Source organism: Sphaerodactylus townsendi, linkage group LG06 (genome assembly GCF_021028975.2).
Source record: "Sphaerodactylus townsendi isolate TG3544 linkage group LG06, MPM_Stown_v2.3, whole genome shotgun sequence".
Taxonomy (NCBI): Eukaryota; Metazoa; Chordata; class Lepidosauria; order Squamata; family Sphaerodactylidae; genus Sphaerodactylus; species Sphaerodactylus townsendi.
The window spans coordinates 122,968,076-122,978,098 of NC_059430.1; the positions used below are offsets into that span (position 1 = coordinate 122,968,076).

The 10,023-nt window shown below is 48.8% G+C and overlaps 1 protein-coding gene across 1 annotated transcript; it reads left to right on the forward strand.

Moving 5' to 3' along the window:
• Positions 1 to 408: 408 nt before the first annotated feature.
• XRCC1 (X-ray repair cross complementing 1) lies at positions 409 to 8,084 on the forward strand. The gene is made up of 7 exons (XM_048501154.1): positions 409 to 553; positions 1,384 to 1,476; positions 2,492 to 2,599; positions 4,521 to 4,679; positions 6,583 to 6,663; positions 6,916 to 7,033; positions 7,924 to 8,084. Exons 1-7 carry the CDS (start codon positions 503 to 505, stop codon positions 8,067 to 8,069), a joined length of 756 nt encoding a protein of 251 aa, XP_048357111.1. The 5' UTR covers positions 409 to 502; the 3' UTR covers positions 8,070 to 8,084.
• Positions 8,085 to 10,023: the final 1,939 nt, after the last annotated feature.

The window sequence follows — 10,023 nt, forward strand, 5'->3', positions numbered from 1 at the left end:
CTAAGGACTTGTAGATTTTCAATTTATAGTATTTGTAGTTTTGTAGTATTATATTGTTATATATGTTAATATTCTCTGTTGTAAACTGCCCTGAGCCCATATAGAAACTTAACTGATCAATCAATTAATTACACTTCTATTAATTAATTGAACGGGGTGGGACTATTGACAACTAAAGAATCCAGCTCAAAAGTGTCAAGTAGGAAAATACACACAAACTCCTTGGAGTTGCCCTGTATCTGAATCTCACAAAATGCAAAAAATACAGTAAAAAAGCTTCAGATGCGCATGCGTCTTGATCAGAAGCCGCTTTTGGGTCTGAGACGCTGGGGGTCGCAATGGCTGGACGAAGGTCCTGCGCCTGCGCAGAACCTCCCGGCGGATGGGCGGCAAACCACGGAGGCGAGCGTAAGGCACAGAGCGCCCGCGCCACCTGCACCACTTCCGGGTGGCTGCGGAGTTTTGCCGCCGGGTAACGGCGGTGACAGAAACTGGCGGGGAGATGCCGGAGATCGCGGTCCGACATGTGGTGTCTGCGAGCAGCTCCGACCCGGTGCGCAAATAAGCCGCGGCCGCTCTGGCCCGGATCTCGCTCTCCCCGGCGGTCCGGGCCGGAGAGACCATTCTACCGGGGTCTTGGAAGCGTCCATTCGCGAGAAGGGGGAAGGTTTTGATTGATGGAATCTGGAAGAGCCCATTCAGTATTGAGCGGGTGGGGGGGTGGCGGGTGTGTGTGTGTGTGAGCGAATCTGGGGTTGGTGGGATCCAGAACAGTTTGTTTCTGTAGCGGGTGCGAAAGAAAGGAAGGTCTGGAAACTTCAGGCAGAGTCATTGCATGCCTTTGCACTGGCTGTTGTGTCTCTGCATGAGTCCCTGGCCTTGCTCACACCTGATCTTTCCCTGCCAGTTGTGAACATTTCTGCTGGTTCTCTGCTTTGAGTGCAATCCCATTATTTGTTCCTTCCCAAAAGCACATGAAATTGCCTTCTGTAACCCACATGCTTGAGTCGGGTTCTGCTTCTTCTGGATCAGTCACCCATAAGCAGAGGCAACAGGCTTCTCTGAGGGGTTTGGTTCCGGTATAAGAAGGTTGAAGCATATCTCAGTCCATGTAGCATAGGGCTTGAGAGGGTTGCCGTAGGAATGGAGAGACCCAGGTTCAAATTGCTGCACCGCTTTGAAGCTCATGGTGACTTTGGGCTGTCTTGCCATCCAGTTCTAGCCTACCTGGCAGGGTGGTTGTGAGGGTAAATTTCTCTCGAGGCTCTTAAAGAAAAAGCAGGGAAAAAGCTCTGTCATAAGTAGAAACTGGTTATGGAGGCCATGCAGTGTAGGAGCTGAGGCTGCTTGGGGTTCTGTCTCATTTGCCTTCCCCACCCCCAGACTCACTGCTCCGAGAACCTACTCAAGGCGGACACTTATCGCAAATGGAAGGCTGCCCAGGCTGGAGAGAAGCAAGTCTCCGTCATATTACAGGTGAGGTTTTGGAGGTCTGGGGAACTTGCTTCACATTTGAAATCAGCCCAAGGTGTCTCCTGAGAGTGTGGGCAATTCACATCTGATCTGGGAAGCTCTTGGTTCATTGCTCAGGAGCTGATGTGATATATGATCCTTTCTGTGCCACATCCTTAACTCAAGTGGAAAGAGAATACTGTTACTGTTGGGGGTCTTCCAGGATGTGCTGCCGTAGTCTGGTAGCCTTAGCTCCTAAAGTTTTGCTTGGATCTATGACGGGAGAAATGTTTGGCGCTTCTGTTCAGTTTAGTAAATACAATTGTGAACCAGCACAATAAAATAAAATAAAAAAGAGGGAGGGAGCTTGTTTTCTGCTGCCTCAGAGGCTAGGACACGGAGTAATGGATTCAAGGTGAAGGAAAAGAGATTCCACCTAAACATTAGGAAGAACTTCCTGACCGTCAGGGCTGTTCGACAGTGGAATTCACTGCTTCGGAGAGTGGTGGAGTCTCCTTCTTTGGAGGTTTTTAAACAACCGCTGGATCAGCATGTGTCGGGAGTGCTTTGATTGTGTGTTCCTGCATGGCAGGGGGTTGGACTTGATGGCCCTTGTGGTCTCTTCCAACTCTATGATTCTATGAAAAACACTGTTCAGCAGCAATACCAAAAAAAACCCCAAACACATTAGCTGGTAGATTTACCAACAAAAGCCTTCCGCACTTTATAAGCGCTGTAGCAAAACTTCACTACTGGGTCCGAAACTGTCATCCCTATAAGCACGCAAATAGTTTATCATGTCAGAACATGTGTTTAGATGAACTTAGGGCGTACAAACAGAGAATGGTCAAGTGTTTCAACCGTAACCAGATCACAAGAACAAACCCTTTTAGAACGTTCTATATTCTTAAATCTTCCCTCCAGAAGAGCTGGAGGGAAGATTTAAGACTATGTTCCAAATGGATCATCTCCTCTGTGGCTGGTAGCCAGTTTGTGTTGGCCTTTTGGATGTTCCCCTGATTGTTCTTTCTCCCCATAGTTTGAGAAAGAGGAGCAGATTCACAGCATCGACATTGGCAACGAAGGCTCCGCATTTGTGGAAGTGCTGGTCGGCAGCTCGGCCTCCTCTAGCGAGCAGAACTATGAGGTGAGGACCTAGTTTGGACGGTGACTTCTGTCGAGACTTGGAAACGGGCTTTGCTGTCGCAAAAGCCAGCATTGCCTGTTGTGCAATGCCACAGACTCGTCTTTCTTGTCGCTGGGCACATGTGTAAAGCTGCCTACTGCTGAGACAGAGCCCTTGCCCATCAAGCCAGTGTTGCCTACTCTGACTGGCAGCTGCTCTCTTTCATATCTCAAAAAAAAAGGATATCGAAGAGATAGAAAAAGTGCAGAGAAGGGCAACGAGGATGATTGAGGGACTGGAGCACCTTCCTTATGAGGAGAGGCTGCAGCGTTTGGGACTCTTTAGTTTGGAGAGGAGACGTCTGAAGGGGGATATGATTGAAGTCTATAAAATTATGCATGGGGTAGAAAATGTTGACAGAGAGAAATTTTTCTCTCTTTCTCTATATATAGGACTAGGGGGCATACATTGAAAATGCTGGGGGGAAGAATAGGGAGTAATAAAAGGAAACATTTCTTCACGCAATGCTTGATGGGTGTTTGGAATATGTTGTCACAGGAGGTGGTGATGGTCACTAACCCGGATAGCTTTCAAAGGGGCTTGGACAGATTTATGGAGGAGAAGTCGATCTATGGCTACCAATCTTGATCCTCCTTCATCTGGAATTGCAAATGCCTTGGCAGACCAGGTGCTCGGGAGCAACAGCCACAGAAGGCCATTGCTTTCACATCCTGCATGTGATCTCCCAAAGGCACCTGGTGGGCCACTGCGAGTAGCAGAGAGCTGGACTAGATGGACTCTGGTCTGATCCAGCTGGCTTGTTCTTATGTTGTTATATCACCTACTTTCTGGTTGCTTTTTTTTACTTGGTGATGCCAGGGCTTGAAGCTGGGATTTTCTACCTGGATGTGGTGTTTTGGTTCACGGGATTCAAAGTCAAACAACTTTAATGGCATATAAATAAACAAAAACATAACATCACAGCATTCCAATTAACACACATTAGAACGACTTGATATTACGCCATTTAAACATTTGGCCACCGCTTCCAGCACCCCATAGCAATGACTGTTTAGGAGAAATATAACCTTCAGTTTATCAGTTGTCCCTTCCCTTTCACGCAATAAGGGGGTTATATACTTTTCCTTATCTTGAACATAGAAGGGACAGTGTAACAACATGTGAGATACAGATTCCACACAGTCCAGTTCACATGGGCACTTCCTAACTTTATATGGAATCCCAAGATGGCGTCCTTGTTGGAGGGAGGGAGGTAGAACATTACACCTAGCAAGAGTGAGTACCCTACGCCACCGAGCCTCGATCAATAGGTGAAGATATCTGGCAGCTGTTAATCTATCAAAGGGGATTCCCAAAAACACAGGGGAGCAGGTTTTATTAGCTGCCTCCATCATCTGTTGGAACTCTCTGTTGAAAAGTCTTTTCTTAATGACACTGAAGACCTCCTGCTCAGTTAGCATTAACAATTCATCAATAGAAATCCCCAGGTCATTGAGTTTACCGTGTTTCCCCGAAAATAAGACAGTGTCTTATATTAATTTTTGCTCCCAAAGATGCGCTATGTCTTATTTTCAGGGGATGTCTTATTTTTCTGTGTTCTGTTCGGTGGGCATGCTTCCAAACAAAAACTTTGCTACCTCTTACTTTTGGGGGATGCCTTATATTTTACACTTCAGCAAAACCTCTACTACGTCTTATTTTCCAGGGATGTCTTATATTCGGGGAAACAGGGTAGTTTCAATTCTGGACCACCTCTTGGTAGAACGGAGAATAGAGAGAGCCTGGATTCATGGGATTCTTTTGTTCTCAAGTGCAGGCTTCAGTTTGAGGCAGAGCAGGGGGCTAGCAACAGCAAGACGTTCTGAGGCCTTCCGAGGTTTGTGCTGCAGTATCTGCTCTATCCTGATCTCTCCTGCCCTAGGTCCTGCTGGTCACGTCTTCCTTCATGTCCCCCTCGGAGAGCAAGAGCGGCACCAACCTGAACAGAGTCCGGATGTTTGGACCCGACAAGCTGGTGAAGGCCACCGCCGAGAAGAAGTGGGACCGGGTGAAAATCGTCTGCACGCAGCCCTACAGCAAGGTTGGCATTGCGGTGCAAAAGTGGGACAGCACTGAAAGGGTGGTGGGTGGCATCCCCCTGTGGGCTGCGGCTTTTGTTTCTGCATAGCAGGTTTCTGGCTGAGCAGAGGATCCTTGAGAGGTTCCCCACCTTTCTCAATTTTTCGTTTATCTAATGAGGTCATGTTGGCCATCTTTTGGGAACCGTCTGAGGGGGGATATGATTGAAGTCTGTAAAATTATGCATGGGGTAGAAAATGTTGACAGAGAGAAATTTTTCTCTCTTTCTCACAATACTAGAACCAGGGGGCATACATTGAAAATGCTGGGGGGAAGAATTAGGACTAATAAAAGGAAACACTTCTTCACGCAACGTGCGATTGGTGTTTGGAATATGCTGCCACAGGAGGGGGTGATGGCCACTAACCTGGATAGCTTTAAAAAGGGCTTAGACAGATTTATGGAGGAGAAGTCGATTTATGGCTCCCAATCTTGATTCTCTTTGATCTGAGGTTGCAAATGCCTTAACAGTCCAGGTGCTCGGGAGCAACAGCCACAGAAGGCCATTGCTTTCACATCCTGCACGTGAGCTCTCAAAGGCACCTGGTGGGCCACTGCGAGTAGCAGAGTGCTGGACTAGATGGACTCTGGTCTGATCCAGCAGGCTAGTTCTTATGTTCTTATGTTCTTTAACCCGTGGCATGAAATGGTCACCACTCTTCCTGGTAGCTATGGTAGAGCCCCCTGTCTTTCGTGCCCCAATATCATCCCCTTCCCCAAGTATTTTGAAAATACAAAACCTTGCACCGTTCTGGAATGAGGGGCAAGGTAGCTTTGCCTTCACTCCTATTTGGCTCATTCACACCGTTGACATCTGAAGCGCCATCTGAGTGAGGGCAATCGTTCCTGCCCTCGCTCCCAAGTTGAGTTGGATAGGAAAGTGGCAGCAAAGGGAGAAAGACATGCCCAGCAGTCCTAGATTGTGCAGGTGCTTCAAGAGCCCGGCCAGATTTTGAAAACGTGAAGTGACTTTCATGAAAAGTCCCTTTTGAAATATTACAAAACTTTCCCGAGTGCGGCCTTACTGAGAACGAGCCTTTCTACTTGCGTGGCACACTTAATTTGTCTCTGGCAATGAGGCCGTGTGAATATCGGTTCCTTTGCTTTGGCTGTAGACGTGTTTCAGCGGAGGAGGCGGAAGAGGTTGAAATCTGCTAAAGCAATGGGGTTTTTTCCCAGTCAAAGAGCCCACCACTGGGTCTTGAGCTGTTTGTTTTTGAGGTACGGAAAGGTAATTAACCAGCAAGGGTATAATCAGGATGGCTGTCCTTAATAGGGAGGAGATCCAGCCCTTGTTCATTCCAATAGGTAATGGGGGTCTATTTGACATGCAGGCAAGCAGCTTGGGTTCTGGAATGCCTAGGAGAAAAGCAGGTATATAAACATTTTCAACAAAATAAAGGGGAGAAGACCTGGCCTCTCTCCTGGCCAGCTGGGTGACCATGGGCTAGTTTCCCAATACTGGGAGGTGCCTCCCTCTCACAGGCCTCCCCACCTACCTCACAGGGTGCTTGTTGTGAGCGAGGAAGGGAAAGGAGTTTGAAAGCCCCTTTGAGTCTCCTACAGGAGAGAAAGGAGGGACATAAACCCAACTCTTCTTCTTCATATGAACGCTTGATGCTGCCGTATACTGAATTGGATAAGTGGTCCATTGGGTTCAGTATGGTCCAGAGACTGGTAGCGGGTTTCTTATGTTGCAAGAAAGGGGGGATATAAATCCAAACTTGTCTTCATCTTCCTACTGTAGGAAGGAGTGAAGAAAAGGGATACGTGCGTAATGTGATGATTAGAAAGGTTGTATTTGTTCAGAGAGGAAAGCAAGTAAAATCAGACTTTGAAACCAAGCCTGCTCCTTCTCTCCACAGTCCTTGGCATACGGCCTCTCCTTTGTGAGGTTCCACTCGCCTCCCGAAGACAATGAGATTCATTCCAAAACACCATCCCCGGTGAGTATGTAACTCAGATGTGGCCGTTTCTTTACTCTTCCTCCTTCCTCTTTCTGCTTCCTCTTTCTTCTGCTGCAGAAAGTGAGGCAGTGGGCATCAGGTTTCCCAAGGCGCCTCTCCCATCAGCGACCTGGCCGGACTTAGACCTGCTTAGCTTTGGCCAGTTTGTAGGTTTAAGCACCCTCTGATCCTACCCTACGGTTTTAACCTTCCACCCCGCAACCTGGTTCTCTTTTCTCGTCCAACCTCCAGAAGGTGACCAAACTGGGCCAGTTCAAGGTGAAGGACGAGGACAGCAACTCCGCCTCCATGAAGCCCGGTGCTCTGTTCTTCAGCCGGGCCAGCAAACCGCAGGCCTCCCCCACAAAAGGTAGCTGGGAAAATATCCCTGCCTCTAGGGAGGGTATCCATCCAACAACAACAACAACAACAACCACCTTTATTTGGCATTTAAAAATAGGTTCTAGAGCGTTGCCAGACGTTTTTGAAATACAAATCAAGAGTACATTCAAAGCGCAGACAGGAAGACTGTATATAGCAGGATACATTACTTAGAAAGTTCTGTCACTTGTAAAAGAAATTTTGCTACTTTTTCCAAGAGCATGACATCTGTGTTGTTTAACAGAAGCTCCACAACAGAACAGTCAGAGTCTCTTTCAGATTTGTCTAGGGCCAGCCTGGGAGAGAAATTCCTAATGCTCACATATCTCGGACAGTCAAGAATAATGTGAGCAAGAGTCTCCACTTGGTTTTTACAGTGTGGACGAACCCGATCCTGGAGAGGGATGGATAAGTACCGACCCTTTGTAATGGCCGATGGGAAGGTATTGGATCAGGCCCTTGTGATAATCCATCTCTGTCGGGGTTCAGTTAATAATTCAAGATATTTGGCTATGTGCCCCTGTTCCGGTATTATTCCGACAGAGAGGGGTGAGCATGATTTATTTGCTTGCCCCAACATGATATGATATTCCTGTTCTAGAAGTCTACTTTTTAAGGTTCGGAAGATCTCCCTGGGTGTCAGCATACAAGGGTATCCATTCAAACAGGAACCACTTGGCTTTTTAGTTGCAGCTATCAAGGAGGGTTAGCAGACACAAGGCTGGGAGTTGGCATGTCTGATCTCTGCCCTTGACTCGGGGGAACTGAGCCTCGAACGTTGAACAGTTTGTCGGGTATCAGTTTGGTCACTCTGTTGCTAGTGCTGCCATTTTGTTTGCCCAGTGTAGACTGACTTATTCCTTATGCCTGCCCTCGCAGCCTTGCAGAATAACCAGCCCTCACCCAGCTACGCTGCTGCCTCCTTGAAAACCAGTGTATCCAGTACCCCTGACCCAGCACCGTCGGCTGCGGAAAAGCCCCCCACCAAAGCCTCTCCCAAGGTAAAAACAACACTGCGTGAGTGAGCCGGATGCCAAGTCTTGCCCATGTGTGAACTGTGAAGTGTTTGCTTTTCTAAATGTTTGGGCTGCATCTGTGCCTTTAACAAAAGTCTGACAGTAAGGGACAGTAAGGGCAATATGGATGGGATAGAAAATTATTGAGCTTTATATTAATTATTAGAGGTTTAAAAATTTGGAATGGAATGATGTTGGAAAACTGGATGAATCGCAGATCTATCCAAGTTCCCCAATGATTATTATGTTCAGAGGTGGGATCCAGCAGGTTCTCACAGGTTCCCGAGAGTAGGTTACTAATTATTTGTGTGTGCCGAGAGGGGGTTACTAATTGGTGATTTTGCCACGTGATTTTTGCCTTCGTTACGCCCCTCCTCTCAGCAGTAGCGCGCAGAACTTGAAGCAGTCTAGCAGGAGGTGCACCGGCGTGCGTGGCAGCCTGCGCCTGCGTGCATTTGTTTCCCGTCCAAGGACCGATGCAGCGGCTGCATCCTTGCCACAGCCCCGCCCCCCGGAATGCCCCGCCCAGCCCCCATCATGCCCCGCCCAGCCCCACAGTTTGAATCCCACCTCCATGGGAACCTGTTACTAAAATTTTTGGATCCCACCACTGGTTCTAGGCAGTGGTGGGATTCCAATAATTTAATAACTGGTTCTGGTTGAGTGAGGGGGGGATGGCGAGGTACCATCGCTGACAGAGTCTGAGCGGGGAGGCAGACTGCAGCAGCTGGCCAGGGCCACCATCGTTGGAGATTGAGGAGGAGGAGGATGCAGCTGGCGGCAAGCCGTGGCCCTGTTGACTGCTGTGGCCCTCTGGTTGCTGCAATCCCCCCTGCTCAAGTGGGTCACGAATGTGCAGTGGTGGGATTAGCTACCAGTTCTACCAAACCGGTGTGAACCGGCTGAATCCCACCACTGGTTCTAAGAAATGTTTAGCCCCTGCTTTCACTCGGGGCATCTGGAAACCCAGGGCCAGTTCGTCCCAACCCAGACTGTGTTTCCATGGGAGAAAGAAATCAGACAACCACACTGGGGACCTTTCCCCACTTTCCCCTCGGCCGCCATCGCTGCGCGCAATTCCCAGCGCGCGGCATCCCTGGCGTGCGCCCGGGCATCCCCACAACCCCGTGCTGCGCGGGGTCATCAAAAGGCGCCCTTTGCAAGAGCGCCGGGGATGCCTCGCGCTGAGGGGGCGCGACAGCAGCAGCGTCGGGGCGGCTGCGCTGTCACCGTCCCTCTCGTGGGGAGTGCCGGGGGACCCCGCGCTACTCTCCTCAAGTAGCGCAGGGCTTAAGGTAAGTGGGGAAAGGCCCTGGGAGGGCAGAGACGAAGATAGGGCATGAGGCAAAGCCAGCAGAGGGGGGATATGATAGAAAGACACAGAGAGATGGTAGATGATGGAAGTCCAAGAATCCATAAGTGGTGTAAAATATACACACTTGCTCCCATTCTTCTGTGAGAGTGACATAAACTTTCCCACCAGCTAGAATTGGTTGTTATCCTTCAGGCAGAGTTTGGAGATTGCATGGAATTACAGCAAACCTCCAGATTATGGAGGTCAGTTCCCTGGATAAAATAGCTGTGTTGGAGGATGAATGCTATCAGCCAGTCTGGTGTAATGGTTAAGAGTGGTGGACTCTAATCTGAAGAACAGGGTTTGAGTCCCCACTCCTCCACATGAGTGGCAGGCCCTGGCGAACTGGATTTGTTTCTATACTGTCCTGAAAGGAGACTCAAAGGGGATTAGAAACTCCTTCCCTTCCTCTCCCCACAATAGGCACCTTGTGAGATAGGTGGGGCTGAGACAGCTCTGAGAGAACTGTGATTGACCCAAGGTCATCCAGCAGAAATGTAGCAGTGGAGAAACAAATCTTATTCACCAGATAAGAGTCAGCTGCTCATGTGGAGGAGTTGGGGAATCACAGTTCTCCATATTAGAGCCCACCCCTCTCAACCACTACAC

Excerpts from the sequence above, each read along its gene's own strand:
- XRCC1 (XM_048501154.1), top strand. The coding sequence starts at position 503 with ATGCCGGAGATCGCGGTCCGACATGTGGTGTCTGCGAGCAGCTCCGAC. Across the intron at positions 1,477-2,491 it reads AAGTCTCCGTCATATTACAG|TTTGAGAAAGAGGAGCAGAT; the intron begins GTGAGGTTTTGG and ends TTCTCCCCATAG. Across the intron at positions 4,680-6,582 it reads GCACGCAGCCCTACAGCAAG|TCCTTGGCATACGGCCTCTC; the intron begins GTTGGCATTGCG and ends TTCTCTCCACAG.